The sequence below is a fragment of the Chionomys nivalis genome, chromosome 18 (genome assembly GCF_950005125.1).
Source record: "Chionomys nivalis chromosome 18, mChiNiv1.1, whole genome shotgun sequence".
Classification (NCBI taxonomy): Eukaryota; Metazoa; Chordata; class Mammalia; order Rodentia; family Cricetidae; genus Chionomys; species Chionomys nivalis.
Window position 1 is genome coordinate 54,068,888 of NC_080103.1, and position 17,441 is coordinate 54,086,328.

Below are 17,441 nucleotides of genomic sequence, written 5' to 3' on the forward strand. Positions count from 1 at the left end.
GGAGCATCGTCTTCGTGGCAGACTAATCATTATGCCATAGGCCGTGCTGGAAGTTGCCTCTAGGAGGTGAGCACCAAGCTGTCTGTCATTTCAGGCAAACATGGAGGTTAGTGGTGATCACAAATTTTGAGGAATGGTGGGGAGCAAAAATTATCTGGAAGGGATCCAATTATTGTACCTTGAAGAGGAAATAAAGCTCTAGCTGCTGCAGGCAGGTTTCAAGAAATTGGGGGAAGAAGACAAAAGGAAATGGTGGTAGTGAGGAGAGAGTTGAAACCAGAGAGGGTTTTTCTGCCTAAAGGTGATTGTTGATGATTCGATGGCAGTGGCCTGGAAGAAGGACCGCCAGGGTTGGGCAGCACAAAGTTCCTGAGTAAACTGAGGTTTGGTCTAGCCAAGAGCAGTTGTTGTAGTCAGAGGGAAGATGAGGGGTCTCAGATGGTGGGAAAAAGTGAGATCTGAGGAGAGAATGAGGTACAGCTGCAGAGAAGACTGGGAGGTGGGCATTTTACCACAGGAACAAAAGCAACTAATGCAATGATGTCAAAACAATTGGTTATTTCACAAGAAAATAAGGGACCTTATTTCTTATCCTACACAAAATAAATCCCCTATAGGGTACAATTGGTATGTAAGATGGGAACACATGATGTATGTGTTGGAACACATGATGTATGTAACATGGAAAACATGATGTATGTAACATGGGAAAACATGATGTTTGTAACATGGAAAACATTATGTATGTAACATGGGAAAACATTAAGACAAAAGGAAATGCAGAAAGATGATTATAGTCATAAAGTGGGGAAACAGCATCTTAAGAAAGACCTGACAAAGAGGGGTTAAAGGGAAAGCCTGAAATATTTAGTTATTGCCGTGCGCAACGCCCCCCCCCCCCCCGCCCCCTGTCTATGCTCTATGTGCTAGAACCCAGTTCGTGAGCTTCAGGCAAAGGGGCTGGAGGTTGAGGAAACACTCCCAAAGACAGATCAACACACGGACCTCTAATCGCTGGTACAAAAGCTCCTCTTTAATAGCACCATGGAGGCTTAAATACCCTGCAATCAGTGGCTGACAGGTGAAAATTCCATCCTCTGATCCTCTAGGCTAGGCACAGCTTCTAGTAACTTCAATTAGAAGGCTCTAGCAGGGAAGAGCAGCTGAAGGCCAGGACTCAATTGATCCCAACAAGTTATATGAAAACTTAAAATTACATGTAGTGGTTCTTCTCTATAGCCCCAGTGTTCAAGAAGCCGAGGCACGAAGGTTGTCCTAGACCATTCTGGGCAATACTGTGAAACCATAGCTTAAAAAATCAAAACCAAAAACCATACAAATGGGGGGACAAAACCATCTTAAACCAAATTAAAGAGAGGGTGTTGTGCCAGCAGGGTGGTTTGGGGAGGAGAGATCGATTTAGTGCATTTAAAATGAAAGGTAACAGGGGTGAAGTGGTGATTCTTACTAATCAGCCAAAGACAAACTGGTCTGCAGAAAGTAGCACGGTAAAGTGCATAAGAAGGCTATGTAGAGACAATTTAATGGATCTTCGAACAGCCAATTAGCATGTAAATAGATCCTTGGCCTCACTAATGATGAAGCAATAGCGGTGGAAACTCTCATATTGGTCAAAATTAGTAAGATGGATATTGCACACCAGCGGGACTAGCATGGCTAAGAGGGCCTTTGCTCCACCATCGGTGCATGGGTTTAACGCTTCAGAAAGGTCATTTACGGGACCTGTTAGATCACAGGTGCTCATAACCTTGTGACTCGGAGAAACCATTTCTGGCCCGTGTCCTGTCGATTTTCATCCTGAATAATAGGAAAGATTTCCACATATCAACATTAGAACAGTGCTATTTAGGAAAGTCGAATACCAGAAGCAGCTGGAGTGGCTCACAGTGGGTTTATGGTTAAAAAGATCTGGAACATCCACGGAATTCAGTTGCATTTGCTTGAAGACTATTCTAGAACCATCCATGAGTAGAATGTAGAATTCAAGCCTGTGACTTAAGACTGGTGGAACAAACATGGTAGTAAAATAACGTGAACATTCTTTGTCGTGGGGGAAGGCACAGCATGAAGCAGGCTCAATGCAGGGTCTATGGGAGGCTGATGCCCTCTGCTGTCTGGTTCTCCTTCTGAATTATCTGGAGACAAGATGGACCATGTTCATGTTGGAAAAGAGGGAACCTATTGAGTGTGTATGGCCTCCATTTTTCATCTCTGTTTCCCCCATGCATCCTGAATGGTGAGCTCCAATGTGAATAGCCAAGTGAGATAAAAATTCCAGGAGTTCTGGGCCGATATTTTGTGAGCTCAGCTCCTAGGAGCTTTCTGCAAGGGTGGATAATGTCTGTGTCTGTGATGTTCAATACAGTAGTTACCAGTTGCAGGAGGCTACTGAATGCTTGAAATGTGGCTACTGTGACCATGGAATTGAGTTTGTAACTTAGTTTTAATTTATTTAAATGTGAAAATCCAGCCATGTTAATTGACTTCTACATTTAAGAGTCTTAGATAAAAATTTCTGTGCTGTCTTCCCACTTAGGAATTTAGAGAGGCTGTGAGAGGATCCAGTGAAGTTTTCCATTTGATACTATCCTAAAAAGAACCCTATATTAAAGAAACAAGTTACAATACATATTGTACCATATTCATTACCCCCAAATTAACCTGTCTGTCTGTCTGTCTGTCTATCTATCCATCTACCTACCTACATACATACCTGGCATCATTTTTTTTTTAATAGCAGCCATGTAGTAGCAAACCCTACACTCCCAACATTGAGGAGGGAAAGATAGCTGGATGAATATACATGCAAGGCCATCCTTGTCTACGTAGCAAGCTCCAGGCTAGCCATGGTTACATAGTGAGATCTCATTTCAAAGAACCCCTATTCGTTTGGACTCTGCCAAATTATGATGACTTATTTCTAGAGTAAAGTTAACTGAACCATTTTCCCATTTTCTTTTATGTGTTTTAATATTTTTCAAGGTACAATGAATGATCTTTTTTACAAGTGGAGGGATGGCTGAGAGAGATGGACATGTCTGACTCCATGTCCCAAGGAAGTAAGGAAAGGAGGTGGAACTGGGCTCTGATCCCAGGCCTTTAATCCATTCTGGGGGCGGAGGGGGAAATATGGGCATAGTTTTCTAGGCTGCTTCCTGCTGATTGGGGCACCAGTAATCTTTGAAAGCCCTGAGAAAATTTAGGATCATGGTCAAGTCCTGACTGGAGTATTCTGTGAGGCCTGATCATCTCAGCCAGCAGCCTTGATGCTGTCATGGACGCAGAACTCAGAAGAAACTGCAGCAGATGTGCTTTGAGACATTGAGTCATCTGGGCCATCCGCTCATGTCAGACACTGATCAGGGAGTCTTCCTTGATCAAGCCTGAGTTTCCTTAACTGAGAATGAATCCACAGCCTCTCATTTCCTGTGGAAATAAAAGCAGAACCTCTCTCCCTAAGTAACATGTCTTTTGGCTTAAATTTTGAAGTCAAGATATTTTTAAAATATATAGGTTGCTTTAATCCAACAGCATTTATAATCAAATGTCTTTTAGGAGCTGTTGCTCCTTCCTCAGCAGTCAAACAATTCAAAGACAGCACAATAACGTACACTATCCAGACTCTCTGTGTATTTTCTATCTTTATGTGGTTTTTCTTTCTTTCTTTTTTTTTTTTTTTTTTTTGGTTTTTAGAGACAGGGGTCTCTGTGGCTTTGGAGCCTGTCCTGGAACTAGCTCTGTAGACCAGGCTGGTCTCGAACTCACAGAGATCCGCCTGCCTCTGCCTCCCAAGTGCTGGGATTAAAGGCGTGTGCCACCACCGCCTGGCTATTGTGGTTTTTCTTTTTACTATATTTCTTTTATTTTTATTTTTTAATTTTTGATTTTTTTTTTTGAGACAGGATTTCCCTGTGTATCTTTAGCTGTTCTAGATGGAACTAGACTAGGCTGGTCTCAAACTCAGAGATATCTTCCTGTCTCTGCCTCCCACATGCTGGGATTAAAGGCATGTGCCATCATGCCTGGCTACTCTATTTCTTTTTTAAAGGACTTTCTCTATCTAATTTCTTTTCTCTCCCATGCCTACATATATTTTTAAATACACTGTAAACAGTTTACAGGCATTCCCCCATCTGAATTTGTCTTTACTGTCTATCTGTCTTTTTCTGACCACATGAGTCTTTAGTCTGCTAAGAGGTCTGGCCTCTTAGTGGTTTAGTTTTACCTTCCGATCTTCAGGGAAGCTTTATTTAATAAAACATAAATAAAATATCACTATAGGCTAAGATACTATCGGCCACCTGCCTGGGTTCTAACCAGAGGGTGTGGGTGTAGTAAAGAAAACTTCTGTCAGTGCCGGATGGTTATTACCAGAGCCACAGCGCTAGGGAAGGCTGAGTAGACCCTGAGACTGACAGCACCAATTCTTTAGAGGCTTAGGCCCTCAGTTTGGAGGCTTATATCTCCGGGCTCTAACCACCCGTGGATTGGCACTTGGCAGCATCTGTAATCCTCAATTTCAAACATCACTGTCCTGCCTCTTTTTCCCTACCACCTCAAATAGAGTCGGTTTGCTCTAATCTGTCCCAACGTGACCAAGTCTCATGGATAGTCACTGGCAGGAAGTTTGCTGTACACATTCTTGAGACCAGTTCAGTCTAGACTCGGTGTTTGAGTTTTCTTATCAGCAAGCTGGCACCTGTCTGTATCCTCCTTTCTTTAGTAACCTGGTGTATACACGAGTGCAGCCACCCATGAAATGGTACTTTGTGTTTTGCATGTGGTGTAAGAATGCTGGTAAATATGGGGTGAGCAGCTGATGGACTTGGGTAGAATGCAGTCTGTGAGTAGAAAAGACTCTTCCATATGCTTAAGGGTTATGCTTAGTGGGATTTGAAATTTTAAAGTGGATATAAGTACTTGCCTGTGAATTTACTAGCACATGTATATGCTATCACATCAGCTCCGTCGTGGCAATTTACTACACGAATACTTGTGTGCTCTTCAGTTAAGAGTTCCTGAGAGGCTGTTCGAGGGGATGAAGAGGCAGTACCAGTGTGAGGTTCCAGAATCTTTATTTTCAATTTATACAGATTTAACTGCCTTTTTGGACTCCCATTTTGCTACTTCCTTTGGTCAATTACTTTCCAAAGGTATTATTTCCTGTGTGTTTTAAGACACAATAAAGTACCCATCACCCCCCCCCCCAAAAAAAAACCAGCTAATAATGTCTCATAGTTCACACTAGTTCAACAGTTATGATCATTCTCCTACATGGCTTATTTAATAGATTATTCTAGTTTAGGCCGAAGAATTCATGTCTTGGATTTTGGCACTCAAAGAATAGGAAGGGCTGATATCAATTAGAGAAAATTGGATCTTGCCAGGAGGCCTCTGGAGGTGGTGGAGAACTGCAAGACAGAGGCTCTGGAACCCACATGTGCAATTCATTTGTAGCAGTTTTTCTTGCTGTGGTCATGGTTACCACAGCTCCCTTTCCTTTTCCTCAGAATAGCAAGAGACGAGCCCACCTGGGAAGAGCAGCAGGGAAGGGCTCTTAGCAGCTGTCCTTCCGTGATGGGGTTCTTCTATGGCAGGCCTGCTTTCAGCGGTCTCTCCCATAAGTCTTCATTCAACTCTAAGTTGTCAATTGTGTAGAACTTAACATCTTTGTAAAAGTAACTGTGCCCAATCGATAGCTCTTCCGCCAACGTCTGTGAAAAGAAGCACAGATGAACACACCCATGGTCACACTTCATCCCAGCAGCCAACAAGGGAGGCACTGAGTTTCATTGTAAACAAAGATTTATGGTTTTAATTAAATTTTTAAACATTTTTTTCCCTGCTTAATCCATAGTATGGAAATTAATTACCTGAAATGCTTAAAATGTACCTCAGGCAGGAATAAAAGTGTTGAATTATCATGTTAAGGATCATTGGGACACATTATAATGTGACTAACTGATTTATCTATATTATAAATTCAATATATAATTTTTTCTCCATATTTCCAATGAAATCAGAAGTGAAGTGAGTACCAAATGAATGACGAGACTATGTTCTTTTGATGACAAGAGAGCTAATGTAGCATGCCAAAGCGCACTGACCAGAAAGCTTTATGTGGGGAACAAGAGAGTCAGTGGCAGGGGTGGAAAGAGTCCTGGGACTTAGGGGAGTTTGGATGTGGGTTTGTTAGGTTCCTGTCTTACTCCTGGTGGCTTATTAAACCTCTGAGATGTGTAGCTCCAAGCACTGCACAGCTCACGGGAGAAAGAGAAACATTGTGTGCACTTGGACTTTGTGTGCACAGAATGTGTAGAAAGGAGCTATACCTACGGCCTGTTGACTTCCCGTATTGAGCCGTGTCTAATCTGGTGTGACTTCCTTATAAAGCTAGAAAACATATCCAAGACAGGAAGAAATAAAGAAATGTAAGTCAGCCATAGACTGTGCAGTAGATATTATAAAGTGTTACCCATTTAGAAAGCCAAAGGTTTAATTAACGTATTAGAATTGGATTAATCGGATACATCATTCTTTCAGCTGTGATAACAGTCAATCATCACTGGCGAGCTCTGCCACTTTACTCCGCTGGGAGGCAGTTGCTAAGCAGGGATAATTAGGAGTGAAGAAGGTTTCCATGGGGAACACCCAAGAGGGATAAGTGGGGAGGGATCTGAAGGAGGCAGGCAGAGGAGTTCAACCGGAGCACAGGTCAGACGCAAGCTAACAAAAGGGCTGGCTCTGATGGAAGTGACCTCAGACTTAATCTTAAGAAGGCTTTGGCCAGGCTGCTGGAGAGAGTAGACAAAAAGCTGCATGTAGGAGGGTTGGCCCTGGGCAGCAGTGCCTGGACTGTGTCCCAGCCTTGCTCACTCCTTGGCTGGGAGCAGCCTAGGTAGCGCATAGGCATTCGTTCCCCTTCTGAATGAGAAAGCATCAAATGACCCAGCTCTCTAAAGCAGATTGATCTGACTCGCCTGCATCCATGGCTGTCACACAGGTTATGTGTTACTTGATTTAATTTGACAAGCCTTTATTGATTGCTGGTTTTGTTCATGAACTCAGCTAGGTGCTGTAGGGTCTGTGGAAGTTCCTTCATTTATTTTCTCATTTAATCATGGATTCTGCAGATACAGTGGAGGGATTGGCACATTCTAAGCATTTGTACTTCCATTCTGAGGCTACTGTTGAAATACATATTTGTCTTTCTTTTTCTGTTTCAGGACAGTGACATTGCTGATGCTTCATTAGAGAACTGTGAGATTCAGAGCTTACCTTGCCAGACTCATAGAGACTCCCACATGCTTTCCCATGCCTGTGTGTGCACGTGTGTGTATGTTCTTAAAGAATAAAATGATTTGCCTTTCTTCACATTTTCCTTAAGGGGTATAAAATATACATTTAATTCCTGGAACTCAGGAATTAAATACTGAGGCGAGTCCTTGGTGGGTGAAGGTGAGAACCGTTCATCTTACTTAACATCAGGTTGTGGTAAACCCACAGTTGTGCAGTCTAGCTTTCTGCCAAGAGCCTCGCTGCAGACATTCCGGAAGGAATTTATATGAAGTCTGAGTGTGCCGCCGCATTGATGGGCTGTGAAGAACACCCAATTTGCTGAGAACCACATTCTCCATTGCCATAGTTAGGCACAAACTAGGACTGGGGGTAGAGAGAAATCAGCTCTCTTGTCATATTCCATTTGCATTTGTTTTAGGGCTCCTAATGGAGCCTTGTTTACTAGTGCTTCTCGGTAGCAAATTCTCTTCCACACCTACCTTAGCTGCCGCTTGCCGCCTGTATTTCAGGGCTGCTGTTTCCCTTCTCTGTTTCATTTGGGCTGACAAGGATGCCGTTCTTAGCGGTTCATTTTGTGTCAGCAAATATGCCTTTACCCTATAGCCACAGCGGCTGCACGCATCATTAGTGCGGCACACAGTGATTTTAATGTTGCTTCGAAACCGTCTTCACCTCTTGCCATTATTTGAATTTAGGGCCAACTGCTCAGCCGTAGGTGGCAGTTTGTCATTCAGCATCTGTAGTTGCAAAATATGTATTTGTCAGTGTGTTTTATGCCTTCAGATGTGCTATATTTCACACAAAGACAAATCTTTTCATTTTATCAATGTTGCTATTCACTGAATCTTCCATTTACTTTTTTCCACAGAGAGCTTAATGTTGTATTGGGATGCTCAGAAAATTCATTTTATACGAATGAGACTTAGGTTTTATAGGTTGGCTTTGCTTGGGCCACAGATAAGCATGAGGAACCAGGCTGGCCGTTTATTATTATACTTCACAAATTATTCAGCTCTGGACTGGGGAAGTAGCACAGTGGGGAGAGCCTTGCCTAGAAAGATCTCAGATCTGAGTGACTTGGAATGCAAAGCTCTGAGTTCAATCCCCGGCTGGACATGGTGTCACATGCCTGTAATCCCAGAACTCGGGCAAAGAAGGCAGGAGAATTATAAATTCACTGCTATTGTCAGCTCTATAACAATTTTAAGGCTAGTTATTTAAAGTTTAAAGTTGTCTAACAAGATCATACCAGGAATCCAAAAGCTTATCACTAACAGAATAAGCAATAGATTTTCCTCATCCCGGTCTGGGTTTGATTTCTGGCCTGCATGCCCTTTACCTTCCTGTGGGTAGTTTGCTGAAGATACAACCATCTTTGCTTGTCCACGATACCTTTAAGCAGTCTAGTCCAAATTCAATGGGCATAAAGGACAAGAAGGAGGTGTCTAGCAGCCTTGTCTGTACAGTGACTTCACCTATCTTCCTAAATGTCACTTGTTAGAATGGGTCGGAATCTAAGAAGACAAGGTCAGGGTTTGTCTCCCAGGCTCTTGCTGTTGGCCCTTGAGAAGACAAGACTGTGCCGCGGTATTGGGAGAGACTGAGGTCTGCGTGACTTGTAATCTTAGAGAAGTTGTTTTCTGATCTGGACGTTGCAAGTTTACCTAATCATTGGATGCCAAAGCCTAATCCACTAGAACTCACTTGCAGATTTGCCTGGAAATAACATATTATTTCTCTCTATATCTTGCTTTCAATATTTTCATCTTTTCCTGTAGAAATATTAGCATGTGTGATCATTGATTCCAGCCTCAGGAGTTTTGGGAAGGGGCCATGGACCAGCAGTGCTTATGTTATGTTTCTGTTTTGAGATTTAAGGATTTAATATATGCAGACATGCCTAGAATAAACCTAAGCTCTGGTTTTTGCCTCGTCTGCATAGGTTTTGCTTTGTAAGTAGTTGGTAAGTGGTAGACCTTGTTCTAAGCCTTTGGGGACAGGGCAAATGTGTGACTGGGCAGGGCATCATTTCTCTGTTGTTAGCTGGATGGGAAGTTAAAGCCAGGTGACTGATGGAGGAAGATCTGGTCACTGAGGGACCCTACTGTGGGTTGGTGGTAAGTAGCTTGTCTCTACTATGTGATGCTGTCTTGAGATACAGAATTCTTAATCTGACTACAGGGCAAGGTCCTTCAGGCACCCTCTCCACTATTGCTTAGGGTCTTACAGAGAACCACAGTGGAGCATTGGGCTGAGCTCCTAAAGTCCAGTCGAAGAGAAGGAGGAGTGAGAATATGAGCAAAGAGGTCAAGACCATGATGGGGACACCCACTGAAACAGCTTACCTGAGCTAGTGGGAGCTCACCAACTCTGGCCTGACAGGGAAAGAACCAGCATAGGACCAAACTAGGGCCTCTGAATGTGGGCGACAGTTGTATGGCTGGGGCAGACTTTGGGACCACTGACAGTGAGACCAGGATTTATCCTTACTGCTTGAACTGGCTTTTTGGAACCCATTCTCTCTGGAAGGATACCTTGCTCAGCCTAGACATAGTGGGGAGGGCCTTGGTCCTTCCTCGAAGCAATGGGCTAGACGTTGTTGACTCCTCATGGGAAGCCTTTTCCTCTCCGAGGAGTGGATAGGGGTGGGATTGGTGGGGGGACAGAGGAGGGGAAGCAGTGGGAAATGGATTTGTCATGTAAAACGAGAAAAGATAGTTTTTCTAAAAAGAATTTTAAAAAATCTTAAAAATAAAAATGAAAAACAAATCTAAAAAAAGATCCGGAATTCCCCAGGCAGACATGCAGATACTGCTCTGTTAGCAGAGAGCTTAGCTGAGGTTTCACAATCCTGAAGAGGAGGCATTTGGGTTCTCTTCTTTTGCACTGTCAAAGTGGATCTTTGTAGCCCATCCCCTCTCCTAAGACCAGAGCTCGGCTTCAGAGGAGGCCTCTTGAAAGCTGAAAGCAAGGAGAATCAAAGGGGAATCCAAGTTCCCAGTGCTGGTCTGTGGGAAGGAGCAAGCATCTACATAGCTCTCCCAGACGGGAAAGCTCTCCTGCGCAGAGGGGCTTGTACGGCCCTTGTGATGGCTGAAGAGTTCTCCCCATGTCCATATTGGAAGGGAATGTTGAAGAATGGAAGCTTTCTCCAGCTCTGTGTCCCTGGCTTAAAGACATACGTAGATTAGGATACTAGAGTATCGTGCTCTTAATTTTCCTCGAGACTAAGAATGGAACACATGTAGCCACGTGACCCAGAGAATCTCTTCAGTAGTATGACTTGCACACTGCGTGGTTCAGGGCAGTCTGCTAATCCACACTGGTTACCCTTCCATTTGGTTCTTGTGAATCATGTGTGATCACCAGGGTACATGTAAAAAGGAAGAATAAACACATCCTAATCCAAATGCCTTTTCATTGGAAAGACAAATGTCTCTTATAATTTAATGTAAAACTAGTTGCTTGGGGTAATGTTTAAATCCTGAGTATTAAGAACATCATTTAAATTTTGGTTATTTTATATAACACAAATTTATTGGGTTTTTTTTTTTTTTTTTTTTTTTTTTTGGTTTTTCTCTGTAGCTTTGGAGCCTGTTCTGGGCTCTTGTAGACCAGCCTGGCTTCGAACTCACAGAGATCCACCTGCCTCTGCCTCCCAAGTACTGGGATTAAAGGCTTGTGCCACCACCACCCGGCCTTACATTTATTCTGAGATTAATTTAGAATAACCTGTAATTGGCTACTTTATTCTTTCATTCTTGATTTTTAGCCTATTATATGATTCACTAATATAGTATGACAGAAAGCAGAGAGGAAAGGTGAGAAATGATTCAAATTTTTATCATGTTTTCTGCTGCTGTTCATTCTTACATTGCACCAATCATGAGTCCTGCTTTCTACATTAAATATTGCAGATCTTTAAATGAATAGCTTAAATGAAATTTAAAACAGCATAAATTAAATTAATGCCTGATATGAATATTATATTAGTATTTTTGTGAATAATTCACATGGAAGTGTTTTTTAAATCCCCTTTGTAATTAAGGAGTGATTATCCCGGATAGTGTCTATCAGGAACTGCAGCACAATCTCTCCTCTGTCCCCGTGCTTACTGATGAACCTCAACATACTGCAGGATGTGCATTTCTGTCCCCATGTCGCCGCAATGGAAGCATAAAGCCACTGTGTGCCTCACACACTTCACTGTGAGCCTTTCTGCCCCCATATCACAGTAATGGAAGCGGGACGGAGGGACGTGAGGCCGATGTGTGGCTCACACACTTCACTGTGAGGAGCTGTACCTGTGTAGTCTGGTATTCTGTCAGAAAGAACAATATTAGTCTGAAAATGGGTTTTTATCAAATTGAGTTCTAAATGGCTGTTTGCTTGAAATTGAACTTGGTCATCAACAGCCTTGAACTCAGAGATCAGCCTGCCTCTGCCTTTTGTTTGTTTGGTTTTTCCACACAGGATTTCATTAAATAGCCCTGTCTGTCCTGGGGAGTTCTCTGTAGGCCAGGCTGACCTCACAGAGACCTGCCTGCCTCTGCCTCCGAGTGCTGGGATTAAAGGCGTGTGCCACCACTGCCTGGCTTGTTGATATCTCTTTCTTACAACATTCAGTTAGAAATATGTCCAGCACCTGATCATTTGTCTTGAAAAGCTTTCTGCATGTCTGTTAGGGCCTCATGAGTCTCGCTCATGGGTTGATTACAGTATTTCTGCTCCATAATCTCCACATCAGGTTGTGCATGGCCTGTGCTTTTGTTTCTTGTTTGTGAACCTAACATCTACAGCAGCCAGCCCCCCATCTCAATGGGTTCTGCTCCTCACACTGACAGCACTGGGAGGCTGTGGACCTGTGTGTGTTAGACCCTGTGTTTTCGTGTGTATGTGAGTGTGTTTTATATATTGTTGATGTGTGCATACGCATACTAGTGGGGCCCAGAGGTCTTCCTTGATTTCTCTCCAGCTTATTTTTTATTATTTTTTTATTTACTCTTATTATGTGTGTGTTTGGGGATGCATAGCTGTTGTGCACATATGGAGCTCAGAGAAAAGCCTTGTGGAGCTGGTTCTTTGCCTCCACGTTCACAGGAGTTCTAGGAAGTGAACATAGGTCAGTGGACTTTGACTGCTGGGTGACAATCACCTTTACCTGTGAGCCTTCTAGCTGCCCCTCCTACCTTGTGTTTTTTGAGACAGATCCTCTCTCCAAACCCAGAGGACAGGCCAGTGGGCTTCATGGATCTGCCTGTTGTGCCTCTCCACTCCTGAGATCACAAATGCGCCATGGTGTCTGACTTTTCCTTTACGATATCTTTAATGAATCCACGTTCTTTATATTAACATAATTGATGCTATGCAGCTTAGTTTTTTCCCACTCAGGGTCTAGAAGATATTTACGCACTGACATTTGAATGGTTGACTTTTTTTTAACACTTGACATTTCAATCCTTCTAGAGTTGGGATTTGTGATTTGAGTGAACGAAGGCTTCAGCTTCATGTGATCTTTCCCATAAAGCATTTCTCTCAAGGTCTCCACTTGTTTTGGTCCTTCTCTTCTTCCTCAAGTGGTGTCTCTTGACCAGCAGACTTGCACAAGTGTGGCTGTGGCTTCTTCCTTTCTCCTACTGCTTCTTTCTTCATCCTCTTCTTCCTCCCTCCCTCCCCACTCCTCCCTTCCTGTCTCCACACACACATTCGTCTCTTATATTTAAGCCAGCATAGTGGTACATGCCCATAGTGCAAGTCTTGGGAGGTTGAAACAAGAGACTCAGGAACTCAAAGCCAGCTTCAATGGCAACAAATTCTTGGTTAGCCTGGGCTGCAGGAGATGACACACTCCTTTCCCTGATAACAGATACCTTTGAACTCATGTGTGCATATGTCTATTTTAAGTATCTGTTTTCCCATTAGGTTTTGGACATAGTAAAATCAAGTATCCGCACAGTTCTTCCAAGAATCTGGAGGGTCCCGGATGCTGAAGAACTGAGTTTATACCGGATTTTCAACCGGGTGTTTAATCGCCTACTTTGGAGTCATGGCCAAGGACTGTGGAGCTGTTTCTGTGACTCAGGGTAAGTTGAAGTCATTTCATTTTCTGTTACTGCAATTTTAAATGTTTTATCATTAGTTATGCAGGCAGACAAAGGACATGGTCAAACATCTTTAATAGTAGTCTTTTAAAATACGAACTTTTACTGCATGTAATTATAGTACTCAAATATAATTTATATCAATTAAGTTGATTTGCATAAGTCAATAGTGAGCTCTGGGTTTAATGAGAGACCTTCTTTCTAAAAATAAGATATAGAGTAATCAAGAAAGGGAGGGACCCATCATCAAACTTCCCCCCATGCACATATACAGAAACACTTGCAGGACATATGCATGCACACAGAATATACATACCATACCATGCAGAGGCACCTATATACAGATATGTGCCTACACACCACACACATACTTCATACATACATACATAAACCGCATACCTGCACAAACACATACATGCCCAATTAAAGAGATTTCTGGGCAGTTTTGATTCCAGTGTTTTATTTATTTATCAAGATCATTGCTTAAAATGTAGACATTTCTCTCATCTTTCATCAGAGTCTAAGCTTGTCTATAGACACAGGCTGCCCACCACCATGTGCTCCAGAAAAAACTCATTATTTTTCAAATATTAAAAATCTGTCCATTCTGCATGATTTGAGCCCTATGTAGCATCCCAGAGTACACTCTTCTCTGCTGTAAAATCTAAGCATTCTGTTTAGCGCCGAGACTTAATCTTAAAATCTTAATGAATGATTTTAATTTAAAGTCATGTGTGCCTTTCTCAGACCCCTTGTATACACTAGGTGTCTTCCCTTGTCAGTTACTCACCAGTAGAAGATCACCCCTGGTTGCAATTCCATCTGAAGATAATCTTGACTATAAGACTTCCCTCCAGAGATTTAGGTGAAATATTTAATCTGTGTTCTATAGCCACCCTCCACTCCAACTGATGGCTCTCTGGAATGTTTCTATCTGAATTCTCTTTGGTTTGTTTTGTTTGTTGATCCTTTGGCTTGGTTCTACATAGGGATTTTAGCTCCTTCCAACCATGGAAGGCTGTAAGGCAGTCTGCTACTTACATTAATGCTGGGTATTTGCCAGTGTCAACATCTAAATATATACATCTAGTGACTTCGTTGATTACAGGGTTTTATTTCCTTACTCTTTTTGGTAACATATTCTGGCTTGGTTGAGTATCCTCTTCACCTGCCACTAACATAATACTCTGTGCACATTTTCCTGGTAGTATCTTTCTCTACAAATTTTGACAGCAATAGTAAGTCACACTTATTACTTACTTAGGGCTTACTAAGCATAGGACAGTTGTTCATATAGTCACCATAAAAATATCTAGACTATTACTGTTATTTTCATTTGATAGGCAAAGAAACTAAAATGTATACAGAATACATAAATTATCCAGGTTGCCATAGCAATTGGATGACCCCCCCCCTTTAAACCCAGAAAGTCTGAGTTGAGCTCTCAGTGCAGTGCCTTATTGGTTGTCCCCAGACATATTTGCCATTTGCCGCGTTTACCAAGCCTTCTTCACTTCAATTCCCCAGCATTCAATTGCTTAGCTAGTTATGCCTGAGCAGGTGGAGGAGAAACACTTTGGAGTTCAATATTCTACACACTTTTCTTCCGTGCTGGCGTTTTTTTTTTTTTTTTTTTTTTTTTTTTTTTTTTTTTTTTTTTTTTTTTTTTATATGCTTAGCTCCGTGCTTTATGTGACAGACACAAGTGAACTCTGTAGGCTTTGTCGACTCTGTGAAGTCACATGGTGCTACTTATGCTCAGTGGTCTTCAGTTTGGATCTTCCACAGTTTGACTGTAGTTTTGATACTTTGCCCATCAGTATGTCTTCCTTTAATAGCCGATCCAGTAGCTAAGGTGAAAGAAACCTAGTCTCATTTCTTAATGAATGATTTTAATTAAAAAAAATGTTGTTTTCTTTCTCACCTATGTGGAAAATATTAGACAAATATTTTAAATAACAATAGGGCAGCTCCATTCCTGTTTTTGTCTGTTAATACCCAAGAATAAGATTAAACAAGTAAGCTATTTTGCCTGTCTCCAGAAACATTGAAAAAATGTTATAAATCTTCCTTCCTTCCTTTCAATAAATTTAGCTCAGGGCTTTTGTATCAAATATCTTGGTCCTTCTCTTCTTGGATGCTCATGCGCAAAAACCCCTTGGTTCCACGTAGTCCCCTGGGAGAATTTTTTAAAGATATATTTTATTTTAAAAAATGGCATGTATATGTCTCTTTGAGAGTATGCACAAGTGACCATAAAGCCACAAGGAGGCACTGGATCATGTGAAGGCAGAGTTACTGGTGGTTGTGAGCTGCCTAATGTAGGTGCTAGGATCCAAAGTCAGATTTCTGTGGACTCTAGCTCAGGAAATATGGCTATGTTGAGTAACATTTCAGTTGAGACTTGCAGAAGATTAGGTGTTGGCCATATAAAGTGAGGGGGAGGGAAGAGGAAATGGGGAATGAAGAGAAAAGGGAAATGGGGTAGCACCACCATGTTGGAAAGGATTCACAAGTCCTCTTTAGACCCAGGGCAAGAGATTCTGGTCCAGACATTTTTAGCCCAGAACATTTCCTGTGGGTGTGTGTCATATGGAAGCTTTATTATTTATTTTTTAGATCTTAGTTCAGAAACAAGCTTTAAGAAATGTTCTAAGGCATATTGTTGGGTATGTTAAAAGACAGAGACATACCTGTCCATACAGACAATAGAGCTGTCCAAGAGTTACTTAAATTATATTTGTTTTTTTTTGTAACTGAGCAAGAAAGCAACACATTTTTATTTTTAGTTAAAATTCTTTCTAGAGAAATGAGAAGACTAGATTTCACCTTGATGTCCTAGCTGTCAGACTAGCTCTTAAAGGAATACAAAAGGACAGAGCAGAGCTTCAAAAGATACAGTAGAACTATGGAAGAGCCAAACTAAGGACCAAACACAAGCAGTAGGAAGTGGCTTGGTTTTAGGTTGTGAACTATCCCAGTGTGAAAAACATACACACAAAATGTAGTTGTCTAGTGACCTAACCCTCTTCCTTCACAGTCCTCCCATTGGCTATGTTCTTGGTAGATCTTCAGCACTCAAATCTTTCTTCTGGTGATTATCCACTTGCTTGACAGACTGTCTAGATTTTTAAATAGACAAAGCAAAACCGTTCTTTCTTCTTTCTCTGTACATTTAACCATCACTTAGGTTTTCTTCCAGGGTGCAAAGGAATAAATTATTTCCCTTCTTCAGATAAATGTTTTATTAAAGTTTTCATGAGGAAAAGGGTGAAGTGGTTGGATTATTGAATAATAGGAGGACCTTCTAAGTCTTGGGATTTCAGTAACCCCTCTTTGTTGTGAGAAGTATTCAGGATCTTATCCCTTGTCATTATGTCACTAAAAATGTCATCTGAAGCCATCCCTTTTAATATTTCTCTGAGGATTAGGGAAAACTCAAAAGAACTATTAAATCATTTAATTTTTCTTTTAGAATTCAATGACGCTAGTGCTTTTATTCTCTTTGAATTTAGATTTTAAAAGCAGGCAAAAAGACCCTGGGTTCTTTGATTGGAAAGCTCTGGTATTTTCACCTCTTCCTATCTCATTTTACATTTGCTAGAAGCAGCAACAACAACAACAATAAAAAAAATTTGTGTCACTACTTTGACACAACTGTAGCAAAGGAGCTTTTCATATATACTCTTTACGGCAGGCAGTAGCTGAGGAGCACACAGTGCTGAGTGTCACAGCTCTTCTGTGTATAGGCTGTGGTAGCCTTTGGCAACAGGGCTTGAGTCTTATTCATTTTCTTTTCTCTTTTGGGGGGTTTTGTATGCTGTTACTTGAATATAACTTAATAGACTAGAATGAAGTGTTTTACTAGTGATATTGAACGTTTACACAGGAAGTGTGTATAGGACATTGGTTCATACATTTGCCTTGAGAAGAGAGTGGTAGACCAGTCTAAGCTCTTCTTCTGTAAGCAGGAGCCAGCAAACCCAGCAAACTGGATAGCTGTTCTGAGTTGGTAGCATC

At 41.7% G+C, this 17,441-nt stretch overlaps 1 protein-coding gene across 2 annotated transcripts in view; it reads left to right on the top strand.

Annotated features, from left to right (window-relative positions):
* The window catches only part of Ttll7 (tubulin tyrosine ligase like 7), a 107,741-nt gene that overhangs the window by 76,339 nt on the left and 13,961 nt on the right, over window positions 1–17,441 (top strand). For both annotated transcript variants that reach the window (XM_057793180.1, XM_057793179.1), the window contains one exon: window positions 13,243–13,403. In XM_057793180.1, the coding sequence (XP_057649163.1) occupies window positions 13,243–13,403 (161 nt within the window). The remainder of the gene's footprint in view (window positions 1–13,242; window positions 13,404–17,441) is intronic.